General features: G+C 38.7%; 1 protein-coding gene across 1 annotated transcript; it reads left to right on the top strand.

Annotated features, from left to right (window-relative positions):
* Window positions 1-6,754: 6,754 nt before the first annotated feature.
* On the top strand, window positions 6,755-8,095 carry LOC113740916 (uncharacterized). Its single transcript, XM_027268430.2, has one exon. The coding sequence runs from the start codon at window positions 6,755-6,757 to the stop codon at window positions 8,093-8,095; it is 1,341 nt and encodes a 446-aa protein (XP_027124231.2).
* The last annotated feature ends 5,775 nt before the right edge of the window (window positions 8,096-13,870 follow it).

The following is a 13,870-nucleotide window of genomic DNA, read 5'->3' as shown; positions in this document are numbered from 1 at the left end:
TGTCAAAGTGTATATTATATTAACGTATAAACGTGTAATCTTTGGGAAAAGTTGGTTCAAAAACCATCGTATGCTATGACTGAAAACCACCGAGTTTGAACATTTAGATAATATCAAAATGTATATCAAAGTATATTCTTATCATCGTACTATATAAGAATGAGTTGTGATTTTGAATTTCAACCGCATAGATAGGGGCATTTTGGGAATGTGAAATGATGTGCAGTTTTTATAAACATTTTGGTACAATTGATAGCAGCATATTTTTGGATATGTTTACGGAAATGTCCTCATATTTGTACATTTAAAACTTTTATTTATAGAGATATTTGGGTAATTTTGAAATATGGAATTATTTTACAAACTTTTTGCATTTAGTACAACTCATATAAGTTTATATGTTGGTATAATTACTGAAATGATGTTATAAATGTAGACACCAAAATTTTTCCATTTTTATTTTCTTCATTTTATTCCTATTTTTGTTCATTTTAGTTAAATTTTTATTTATTTTTATTTATTCTGTTTCATTTCTATTTCTTGAGAAAAATCTTTTTTTAGAAAAATCGAGAAAAGAAAAGAAAAAAAGAAAACAAAAGAGAAAAATTGCAGTTTAAGCAAAAAAAAAAAACCGAGGAGTTGCACACGCGCGTTCATGTCTTCGTACCAGAAGCCATGAACGGAGGGCATGGTACCAAGTTTTTGCAGCAAGCATTTGGAGCCACTCATTTTTGCATTTTGCTATCTTTCAACTAGAGGGAGCTGCCCGTTCCTGGTGGAATGTCATTCGAATGAAATGGGAAAGAGAACAAATCCCGAGGATGTGGGCGAACTTTACGAGAGAATTTAACGTCAAGTTTTTCCCTCCTCTAATCCAAGAAAAGAAGGAAGATGAATTCATTCGGCTTCGCCAGGGAACTCAAACCGTAGCCGAGTATGAGAGTCAATTCACTTGGTTGTCTAAGTTTGCGCCCGAACTGATCGTAACCGAACAAAGACGGATAAGGCGTTTTATTCAGGGACTAAATGTTGAGATTCAAAAGGATTTGGCGGTAGCTCAACTTAATACCTTTAGTGATGCTGTGGAGAAAGCCCAGCGGGTTGAAAATGCAAGGCTACAAGTTAGAAATTTTCAAACCAAGAAAAGGGGCTTTCCTGAGAGCAGCTCAGAACAAGCGGATAATAGTACAACCCCTAAAGTTCAAAAGGGAAACGGGGAAGTACGGCTACCGGGGGTGACAGGTGGTGTTCCACAGGGGGGATCAGTTTCTGCTACTCGTGGTCCCTGTGAATATTGCGGAGGGTCAAATCATACGGAAGCAAATTGCTGGAAGAAAGAAGGGAAATGCTTGCGCCGTGGAAGCGCCGAACATCGGATTGCTAACTGTCCAGCTTGCCTGCGCGAGCGGAGAAGGACTCTGCCACCAACCAAGACCAATTCTCAGCAACCAGCCAAGATCGACCCTGGACAGACGAAAGGAGAAGGGACTGGATCGAAAGCACCAGCTCGGGTATATTCTCTAGAGCAGCATCAGGTCCCTGACTCGTCTGAGGACGTAGAAGGTACGATCCGTTGGGTACCTTAGGTTTTGATAGATTCCGTTAATAAGAAAAATTTTGAGGACGAAATTTCTTTAAGAGGGAGAGAGTGTGAGGACCCGTAATTTTCTTAATTTCTAGGTTTTATTTTCTTTGCATTGCACGTTTTTTCACATTTTCTTTATTCGAAAAACTTTAAAACATAATTTTATTAGTAAATATAGTTTTTAAATGATTTTTCTAGTATCGGTTAGTTTTTGAGAAATTAAGAGCGTATATCGGATGTGGGACCCGCTAGTGCGGTAAGTTTGATAAAATTCGGTCAATTAGGTTAAGTTGTGTATACCGGGTTTAATTTATCGGGTGCTAAGAGATAATTAGAGGTTACCCAAGTGGATTGGTGTGAGAGGGAACAAAGTGATAGCTATGCATTTAATGAAGTGACAAGTGTCACTTAGAGATTGGTTGTAATTTATGACTATTATTCACCTTTTACCATTTGACCAAATAAATCAAAAAAATTACCAAAAATTTACCATTTTCTTCTTCTTCTTGGCCGGCCATCTCAAGCAAAAAGAAAGGGAAAAGCTCTTCAAATACTTGCTTCTATCTTGCTCAAATTCAACAAATCAACCATTTGATCTTGCATTTGTTCCATAAAACCCCTTCACTTAGTGATTGTGAGGTGTTTAGTGGAGTTGTTTGGAAGGCTAAGGTGATTAGTTGCTCTCTCTCTTGTATTACTAAGGTGAGTAGTGAAGGACCCCTCTCCTCCATCTAATGATGTTTAATTCATGATTTGTGGTAGTTTAAGATATAATTTTATGGATTATATCTTGATTTTGGTTGAATTGGTGAAGTTTTATAATTATTGGAGAATTTTCTGTTTTCATATGATTATTATTATGTGGTCATGTATGATGATTGGAAATGATATTTAAGGAAGCTAGAAGGTGGAAAAAGTGGTTAATTGTAGGAAATTTCTGTTTTGGAAGAAAGTTGGAAAGTTAGGGTTTCATTATTTCACATTCTGCCCGGCACAGTACCTCATAGTTAGAGGCCTAATTGGCCTTGGGTTAAAATATAAAAGTTATAGGGAATGATATTTTAGAGATGCCTGCAAAATTTCAGGTCAATCGGAGCAACGTAACTTATGAAAAGACTGAATTACCCATGCTGCCCTGGTTTCACCCGCATTTGATAATTGCGTCTGTAATTGGTTATTTTGGTTGGGAATACTTCGGAATTGGTTGTTGAGGTTTTCTGATGAATTGTATCCATGTATCTTATCTTTCGGATGGCTTTGGAATTACTTGATTTGGACTTAGGTAGCCTGACTTATGATGTTTGAACCAGAATGCGGTTTGTGAACCTGTTTTTGCGGTTCTGGTTTAATATCTTGCATTTTTTACCTGGTTACACTCGAAACTGGACAGAGTAGTCTTCTTCAACATTGTAGCCCTATCTCTTAGCTTCGAAATAGTGTATCTTGCACCTCTATCCGATAATGGTAGTGCCAATGGTTCGAAAACCGCAAAATGATGTCAAAAACTGTTTTTATGGTTTAGAGCTTAAGTCCATTTCCGGATTTCCCTGGTTTACTCTAGTGCTTATACATTCTTATGGAGCCCTATTTTGGTGGTATTTGGAATTGGTTTATGACTTGTAATCGAGTCTTATTGTGCTTATTTGAATATTTTAGGGATTGACTTTCATTTTCGGTCATTTTCCTAGCTATTTTCCTAGCTATTTTGTACTTGAATGACTTTAAGCCTAGTGAACGGCTTTTGGAAATGAGATTATTTTTGTATGAGATGTTGGGACTGATTTGAGGAAATAATGAAGCCATTAATGGCTGGAAAATATGTAAACACAAGGGATATGCTGCCGAAATGTTACTTCAAGGCTAGTTGGATTTACTTGTGACTTGAGCGAAGGGTTTTAGGGTTGTTCATGTCTTTGATACCAACCGCCACCTTTTACTCCAAAATTACATTGTTATTTCTTTGCACTGGTAGCTAATTTGATCAGGCACACGACTTATAGTTGAGTCTTATTTATGCATTTCGTGTACTGGATTCGTGAAAGTGGGAACCATAATTGTTTCACCTTGATTATTTTAGGGTTTCTTGGTGATTAAAGCTCTCTTTTGGGCAAAAAATTTTGAGGTATCTGTACTGAAACCGGTGAGTGTACCACTCCCCTCACTTGTTATTGTTTAACTCGGTTTCTGTACATGCAATATGTGATATGAACGACTGAACTATCTGTTTATTCTGTTTGAGACGAGGGTGTACTTTATCACACTCGTTCTCTTGTCTGTTCATATGCCAATTTTGAGTGCGTTTTTGAATCTGCTATCTGTATCTAGTATCTGTATCTGTATCTGTTCTGACGTCGTTTGAAAGCTTGTATCCAACGACCTTTCTGTGACCTCTGAGCTCAACCCCTGTGGCTAGTTACTCAAGTCGGGCCGGCAAGGGCCTGGTCGATTAGATAACGAACCACGGTAGTCTGTTTTGGGATCTTTGGGTACTGAGACCCTTGATTCCGGTATACTCGAGTATTACCATTTCTGAACTGATTGGATTTCGGGCCCGGTAGGGGTATGTGAGGTGGAAGGAATCGGAGAAAGTGGAGTCTACAGTATTGGTTACTCCTTTAGCGTTGACGGAGTGTCAACTATTATTTCGATCAAGCTTCGGTGAAGCAAATGGGAATTTGGCTCCTGAGAGCCACCTGTATCCTTCCTATTTGAATCATTGGTTCTAATTACTTTACCTTACCTCTGGCATGTGTACCTGATTTGTTAAATGTGAAATGCCATGATTTTACTGCTATATGTCTGGTACCTCATTGAGAGCAAGCTCACCCTTTTCTGTTACCTTTGTTTTTCCTTACAGGGTTCCATGTTTTGAAACCAAGATTTTTGGAAGAAAAGAGTTGAGCCAGTTGTAGGACTTCTTTTGTTTATGCTCTTCTGTAACTGAAACCCTAATTGTCTTTTGTATAGTGTGAATACTCTGGCTCGTATTTTGGTTCATTGGTTCAAGACTCCGATGTAAATCTATGTATAAGCGTTTAATTGACGTCTCGTACTTCCGTATGGTTTGGTAAGCTCTGTTTAACCTTGGGTGGTCTCCAATTGTACGTTTTCGTTGAGTTCTCGCGCGTCCTATCTAGGGTTTGAGTGATTTGACTCCGTAGTCCTGGCGAGAGCTGGGCAGGCGGTCCGCTGAACCCTTTAGTTCGCCTTAGGGTGAGGTGGGGCTGTCACATTATGAAATAGACGTCTTGAGTTCCCAAAGAAGTTTTACTCATGTTTGTTTGTCCAATGCAACAAATTCGGTGCCCACATTACTGATTGCTTTTAGGAGAGGCAAAAGTGCAAAAATTATCCTCAATAAGTTCTACGAGCCAACTCTTAATTTCAATTTATTAGTTCTCAATGGATTTCCATCAACATGAGCCTATAAATTTATTTCCTTCTAAAAATCCTACTTTTGGATCATGTTATGTTTTGTTTTCCTATTGATCAGAACAATTATAAATTCTATGCTCCAATCCACATCATACTTGACGGATTGCTTGATAAGGCCAAAAATATACACTACAACAAAAATAGTCTTTCCTGACATTCCTATAAGGACACTTTCTGGTTTGTGTTATTATAGTAATCCTATCATGACACTTATTAATCAACTCAATAATATGTACTATAAATTTTTTTATTTTATCTGATATAAAAATAATAATGTGCCTTTAGACTACCTATCATGACACTCGAAAAAATGTGAGATGACAAAAAAAAGACACAAAACGATGTCGTTTTATTTTGCCAAAACTTGGTGAAAATTTGCCAAAACATTTTGCCGGCAAAATCCAAAACACTTTGGTGAAATACTTGGTGAAACACTTGGTGAAATACTTTGAAGTTTCATTCTGCCGGCAAACAAGCTATATGTGTCGACCAAAATTTTCTTCTTGTCATCTCTCTCACCTCTCCGCAAACAAGCTATATCTTGGCCAAAAGAAAGTTATAGGAATCCAAGCACCTTGAAAACCATCTTCATCTTTTCTAACATCAACTGTTGTCCCTCGGCTAAGACATCTGGAAGGGCAGGCAAGGAGTAAAAGTTAGAAGATTGGAGTTCTACATTGGGAAAGCGGGAAGATACTTCAGGCATATGTTGTTCCAAAAGAAAGTGGTAAACACAATGAACCTGTTGCCCATAACCTGTTCGATAAAATGTCAACCCCCCTCCCCCCCGTTTTTCATTATTTTCTCTGAATCTCTTTTAATGTTAATCTATGAAACTTAGTTATAATTGAAGTTCTCTTTAAGCAACAATCTTCATATTTTTCTTCATTCTTGATTTTGTGCAGCAACATTTATCCAAATGTGAAAAGAACCCCTTACTATGTTCTTGTGATATATTTTTCTTTCAAGTTTTAGTTGGCTTAAATTTAGTCGGCTAGTGTAGAGGTTTCTTGGTTTCCTTGTTTCTTTGGATCTAATGCTAAGCAACATTATTGGTTTCTGTTTCTATGCACATTGATACAGCTAGTAGATATTAAATAATCTGTCACACTGATACAGCCAAGCAAGACAGCAAGCTGAGAGCGAAGCGAGGTTGATGGCTGAAATCTAACCCCATTGGTCATCTAACTTCAATAAATTAATCAATCAAAACCTTCTTAACAGTCACCGTGCATTTGTCCCTATCAACCTAATTCAAGCTTCTTTGAGTTACAATTATGTCAATGTGTATACTTTCATGCATCAAACTCCCATAACTTGGAAACTAGTCCATTAAGACATGACTGTGACAGATGTATGTATACTTTGATGGAAATTTAGTAAGAGTCTTGAAATTCAGCTTTAGTCTTCACGGTCATATGTTTGTTTAACCTTTGACATTTCAGATTGAACTTAGGAATTTTGTGAAGACGCAAACACAGGCGTTGGTATGAAGAGCTTTGTCCTGTTATTAGGTAAATAAAATTTCTATTCGCTTGCTTGCAATTTCTGTTTTGACAGATTGTTGAGAAATTGTGCATTTTGTTGATTTCCTTTATTCGCTGGGCTGCTTGATTTAGGAGTCTGTAAATTCTTGAACTTGCAATTAGAGACTGCTTGATTTAGTACTAATGTGTAGTTGTTATTTTCATGCTGTTGGAAGCTTGTTGGAGAACATTTATTTATATTAAAAGTATGGATAAAAGTTGGATGGATTTTCCAAGAACAAGTGAAAAGTATGAGGCAGGACTTCAAATGTTTCTAAACTATGCATTTTCTAGATCAAGTTGTGACGGAATGATTTTGTGTCCTTGCAAAGATTGCGGCATAGGTGTTTGTGTGACTAAAATAGAAGCATATGATCATTTGAAAGTGGTAGGCTTTATCAAGGGTTATAATAATTGGATAGCACATGGAGAACTTTCAAACTACAATGAAGCCACATCTAATTCTGAAAATACATCAATTGGGGTTTCAAATGGGACTAATGACATGCAAGACTTGGTCCATGATGTGTTTGGGATGCCACATGGAACAAATGAATTGAATAGAGAAGGGGACTTTCCTATTTCAGAGGCTGAAAAATTTTACAAATTGATTGATGATTCTCAACAGGATTTGTACAGTGGTTGCAAAAATTTCTCAAAGTTGTCTTTCATTATTCGTTTGCTTCACCTAAAATACCTTGGTAAGATGAGTAACAAGATTTTTAATATGCTTGTTGAGCTGCTAAGAGAAGCATTTCCGGAGGCCATGACTAATTTGCCTTCTTCTTACTATGAGGCTGAGAAATTGATGAATACATTGGGGCTGGGTTATGAAAAGATCGATGCATGTCCTAATGATTGTTCTCTTTATTGGGGTAGTGCTGAAAAAAGAGCTTCATGCGAAACATGTAACGAGCTTAGGTGGGTTGTTTCAGAAAATAATCCAACTGGTGAAAAAAGAAAAATTCCTCAAAAAGTGTTGTGGCATTTTCCCTTAAAAGCTAGATTACAAAGACTATTTATGTCTTCTAAAATTGCATCTCAAATAAGATGGCATGAGGAAAAACGTACAAAATATGGTTGTATGAGACATCCAGCTGATTCTCCAACTTGGCAAACTTTTGACCATCTATATCGAGAATTTGCTAAGGATTGTCGAAATGTTAGATTGGGGTTGGCATCTGACGGGTTTAATCCATTCAACAACATGAGTTCTACACACAGTACTTGGCCTGTAGTTTTAATACCATATAACTTACCTCCGTGGATGTGTATGAAGCAACCGTACTTCATGTTGTCCTTGTTAATACCCGGACCATCCTCTCTTGGAAATAATATTGATATTTATCTACAGCCTCTAGTTAAAGAACTGACCGAATTGTCGGATTTTGGCATTCAAACTTATGATGCATCCCAAAAAGAAAATTTTCAATTGCATGCAGCTCTGTTGTGGACCATTAGTAATTTCCCTGGATATGCAATGTTATCTGGGTGGAGCACTAAAGGTGAATATGCTTGTCCTGTTTGTCACAAGTTCACTCATGCATGACGGTTGACTCATAGTTTCAAATATTGCTATATGGGTCATCGTAGATTCTTAGATAGTAAGCATAAATTTAGAAAGCAAGCCCAATTCTTTGGTGGCACCGAAGAATATGGAAAGCGACCACCTTTGCAAACTGGGGATATGATTGTGAGTGAATTGGGAGACTTGCAAATTAAATTTGGAAAACATCTGAAAGGTAATCCGAAGCTGCCTTTTAATTGAAAAAAGAGGAGTATTTTCTTTGACTTGCCATATTGGAAAGATAATGTCTTAAGACATAATCTTGACTTCATGCACATTGAGAAGAATGTTTGTGTGACAGCCCCACCTTTCCCTAAGGCGAACCAAAGGGTTCGGTGGACCACCTGCCCAACTCTCGCCAGAACTACGGAGTCGAATCTCACAAACCCTATATTACGCGCGATACGATCCAAAGAAAAACAAATAATCGGAGACTACTAAGGTGAGAACATGCTTACCAAACCATAAAATCTTAATAGCTCAAATGAATACACTTAATAGGTTAAACACTTATACATATATTTACACCGAAATCTTTAACAAATTAACTAAACTAAAGTACAAAACAAAGTATTCATACAATTAAAAATACAATTCGGGTTTCGGTTACAAAAGAGTTTAACAAAATAATATTTACACTAGCTCGACCCTTTCTTCCAAAATCAAGGATTCAAAGTTTCTCCTGAAAGGAAAACAAAGATAACAGGAAGGGGGTGAGCTTACGATCAATGAGGTACCAAACTAATAACAGGCAAATCTTGGCATTTCATGTTTAACCAATCAAGTATACAAGCCAAATATAAAGTAAAGCAGTTAGGCACCATGATTCAAATAGGAAGGATACAGGTGGCTCTCAAGAGCCAGATTTTCATGGCAGAACTTGATACAAACCCGTTGATTCTTCATCAACGTATATAGAACCAACATGTCCGTAGACCCCACTTTACACCAACTTCCGTCCACCAAACATACCCCTTACCGGACCCGAACACCTCAACAGAAACAGAAGTAGTAATACTCGAGTATACCGTAATCAAGAGTCTCAATACCCAAAGATTTCCAGAAACAGACTACCGTGGTTCGTTATCTAATCGACCAGTCCCTTGCCGGCCCGACTCGAGTAACTAGCCACAGGTGTTGAGCTCAGAGGTCACAGAAAGGTCGTTGGATACCAGCCTCCAAACGACGTCCGAACAGACTCAGATACAGATAACAGATTACACACAGTAAATAGGCATACATACAGACAAGAGAACGAGTGTGATACAGTACACCCTCATCTCAAACAGAATAAACAGATAGTGCAATCATTCAAATCACAGATTTCATGTATAGAAACCAAGTTAAGCAACAAATGAGGGGAGTGGTACACTCACCGGTTCCAGTACAGATACTTCAAAAGTTTTTACCCAAAGTGGCTTTAATCGCCAAGAAACCCTAAAATAATCAAGATAAAACAATTATAGTTCGCACATCCACAAACCCAGTAAATGGAATGCATGAATGAGGCTCGACTACATGTCGTACGCCTTTCCAGGTTAAGTACTAGTACAGAAGAATAAAAATATGACTTTTGAGTAAAAGATAACAGTTGGTCATAGGGTTACAAACAACCCCCAAAACCCTTCATTTTTACTAAAATCAACTCAACTTGAAGGAATCGCGTAGCCCTACATATACCAATCAAAACTCCATCAATCATATCCAACATATACCAATCAAAACTCCATCAAAACTCCACTTTCAACCATCAAACCTACTACAAATCAATATATTTAGCCACAAAAGCCACTAATAAACCATTATGAAAGCAAAGAAGGAACTTTCTTAGCAACTTACCTCAACAACTCAAGAAAGCTATCAACTTAGGTCTTCCCTTTCCAAAACAACCCCACCAACCTCCTTAATCCTCTCTAGCAAGACGTTTCTATGGAGTAATTTGAGATTCTAATGGTTGGAACTTAAGATTTGGCTTGGATTTGAAGTTGAAGATGAAACTTTTCCTCTCTTTCTTTCTCTCAAGTGTTCGGCCAAGAAGGAAGAAGAAATGGGATATTTTTGGTCAAATTTTTGGTATTTAGTAAAGGTAAGAAAGTTAGGTCAAAGTCCAACTCCAATCGGATCGCGACACCTAGCACCTTTTAATGTTGTTCTCATCCTCTTGTCTCCCAATACAAATTATTCTAGCTAACCTCCAGTTATCTCCTAGCACATGGTAAAATAACATTTCTTAATACAAAACTTTAATTAATTGTCAAAAATTTATCGCACTTAGCGCACTAGCGGGTCCCACATCTATAACACACTCTCTCCCCCTTTAAGAAATTTCGTCCTCGAAATTTTCTTATGAACGGGATCTATCAAAATCTAAGGTAACCAACGGATCGTACCTTCAACGTCCTTAGGCGAGTCAGGAACCTGATAGTGCTCTAGAGAATACACCTGAGTCGGTGCCTTCGATCCATTCCCTTCCCCTTTCGACTGTCCAGGGTTAGTCTCAGTTGGTTGCCGGATTCCTTTTCCTTTTCGCAATCGAACTAGGCAGTCGGCAATCCGATGATCGGCGCTTCCACAACGCAGACATTTTCCCTCTTTTTTCCAACGATTTACCTCCGTATGATTTGGCCCTCCGCAATATCCACAGGGACCAAGAGTAGCAGAGACCGATCCCCCCTGTGAGACATCACGCGACATCCCCGGTTGTCGTACTCCCCCGTTTCCCTTTCCAATCCTAGGGGGTGTACGCTTATCTTCTTGTTTCGAGCTACTCCCAGGGAAGCTCCTTTTCTTGGCTTGGAAGTTTCTCACCTGTTGCCTTGCATTTTCAACCCGCTGGGCTTTCTCCACAGCATCACTAAAGGTACTAAGTTGGGCTACAGCCAGGTCCTTCTGAATCTCAACATTTAATCCCTGGACAAAAAGTCTTATATGTCTTTATTCGGTTACAATCAATTCGGGCGCAAACTTAGATAATCGAGTAAATTGACTCTCATACTCGGCCACGGTCTGAGTTCCTTGGCGAAATCGAATGAATTCATCTTCCTTCTTTTCTTGGATTAGAGGAGGAAAAAATTTGGTGTTGAATTCCCTCATGAAGTTCGCCCATGCGCTCGGGGTTTGTTCTCTTTCCCATTTCAGTCTAACGATATTCCACCAAGATTGGACTGCCCCCTCCAATTGGAAGACAGCGAAGGTCACTTGTCTCTCCTCCATATAATGTAACGCAGCAAATGTATCGATCATCTTCTCTAGCCACCTCTCAGCCACTTTAGGATCTAGTTCTCCAAGGAATTTTGGTGGAGAGAATTTTTGAAATCTTTCAAGAGCTTTATCCTCGCCCTCTATATGGTTACCACGATTTCCAGGTTGAGGATTAGGGTTCTGGCCCTGGTGTTCCACTACATGGGCTAGCAGATCAGTCATGCACTGGATAGCAGCGGCTACTTGAGCATTTGGGTCAACCCTAGGTTCAGGATTTGGTTCAGGTATAGATTCTCGATTACCCCTTTCATTCGAGAGTTGCTTACCTCCGCGCCCACGTCCTCGTCCACTACGAGTACCCTCCATTGGTCTAACCAATCTAGGGTCGAAGCGGAAATATAACTTCAAAGATAATTACAGGCATAAGCAAGTAACAAGAGGTACACACAGATCAAATATACATAACACAACTGTACCGAACCAGTCACACAGTAGCAGTCAGCTAGATACAACAAAAAGAGATCCCTGAAGGTAGTGGGGTCATCCAAAAGTACTATAGACGAACTAGGTTAAAAGCACAAAAGCAAATAACAAAAAGTTATTTTCCCCCTAGGCATCCATCCATAATCTACGAGAATACCACAATTTATATCTTAATCCAGGTTAATCATGCTTTCTAACACCCAAACAAACCACATGAAATTCCATAGAATCAAATTTCTAGTTCACCCAAGTCTTTTCTAACCTAGGCTCTCATCTCTTTAGAATCCTAAATAAGATAATTCACAACTCGAGCCAGCCGGTCCCAAGAGTAAATCATCCATATTAAAGATTCCTACCCAACATACATATATATCTTCCTCAGGTGCCATGATAAAGATTTTTACACTTATAACGTGCACGGTTCATAATTTATGCTCAAAAGAGCACTTATACCTTTAGACGCATTCACAAAATCAGGACCATAACACCACTTGGCCCAATCTCACTCCGCGCAAAGACCACGCGAAGCAGCTCTGATACCACCTGTGACAGCCCCACCTCCCCCTAAGGCGAACCAAAGGGTTCGGCGGACCGCCTGCCCAAATCTCGCCAGGACTACGGTGTCGAATCTCACAAACCCTATATTACGCGCGATAGGACCCAAAGAAAAATGAACAATCGGAGACTACTAAGGTGAGAACATGCTTACCAAACCATAAAATCTTAATATCTCAAATGAATACACTTAATAGGTTAAACACTTATACATATATTTACATCGGAGTCTTTAACAAATTAACTAAACTAAAGTACAAACCAAAGTATTCATACAATTAAAAATACAATTCGGGTTTCAGTTACAAAAGAGCTTAACAAAATAATATTTACACTAGCTCGACCCTTTCTTCCAAAATCAAGGATTCAAAGTTTCTCCTGAAAGGAAAACAAATATAACGGGAAGGGGGTGAACTTATACTCAATGAGGTACCAAACTAATAACAGGCAAATCTTGGCATTTCATGTTTAACCAATCAAGTATACAAGCCAGATATAAAGTAAAGCAGTTAGGCACCATGATTCAAATAGGAAGGATACAGGTGGCTCTCAGGAGCCAGATTTCTATGGCAGAACTTGATCCAAACCCGTTGACTCTCCGTCAACGTATATAGAACCAACATGTCCGTAGACCCCACTTTACACCAAATTTCATCCACCAAACATACCCCTTATCGGGCCCGAACACCTCAACAGAAACAGAAGCGGTAATACTCGAGTATACTGTAATCAAGGGTCTCAATACCCAAAGATTCCCAGAAACAGACTACCGTGGTTCGTTATCTAATCGACCAGACCCTTGCCGGCCCGACTCGAGTAACTAGCCACAGGTGTTGATCTCAGAGGTCACAGAAAAGTCGTTGGATACCAGCCTCCAAACGACGTCTGAACAGACTCAGATACAGATAACAGATTACACACATTAAATAGGCATACAGACAGTCAAGAGAACGAGTGTGATACAGTACACCCTCGTCTCAAATAGAATAAACAGATAGTACAGTCATTGAAATCACAGATTTCATGTACAGAAACCAAGTTAAGCAACAAATGAGGGGAGTGGTACACTCACCGGTTCCAGTACAGATACTTCAAAAGTTTTTACCCAAAGTGGCTTTAATCGCCAAGAAATGCTAAAATAATCAAGATAAAACAATTATAGTTCGCACATCCACAAACCCAGTAAATGGAATGCATGAATGAGGCTCGACTACATGTCGTACGCCTTTCCAGGTTAAGTACTAGTACAGAAGAATAAAAATATGACTTTTGAGTAAAAGATAATAGTTGGTCATAGGGTACAAACAACCCCCCAAAACCCTTCATTTTTACGAATATCAACTCAATTTGAAGGAATCACGTAGCCCTAAAATTTTGGGCAGCATGCCCTCTGTATTTTGCTATATTCCAGCCATTTATGGTTTCATTGTTTTTCCTCAACTCAGTCCAATTAAACACATAAGAAATCTCAATACAATAGCCCTTCAACTAGGCTCATGGTCATACAAGTACAAAATC

This window comes from Coffea arabica, chromosome 4e, assembly GCF_036785885.1.
Source record: "Coffea arabica cultivar ET-39 chromosome 4e, Coffea Arabica ET-39 HiFi, whole genome shotgun sequence".
Taxonomy (NCBI): domain Eukaryota; kingdom Viridiplantae; phylum Streptophyta; class Magnoliopsida; order Gentianales; family Rubiaceae; genus Coffea; species Coffea arabica.
The sequence above is the reverse complement of the archived record's forward strand: the minus strand, read 5'-3'. Positions and strand labels throughout refer to the sequence as shown.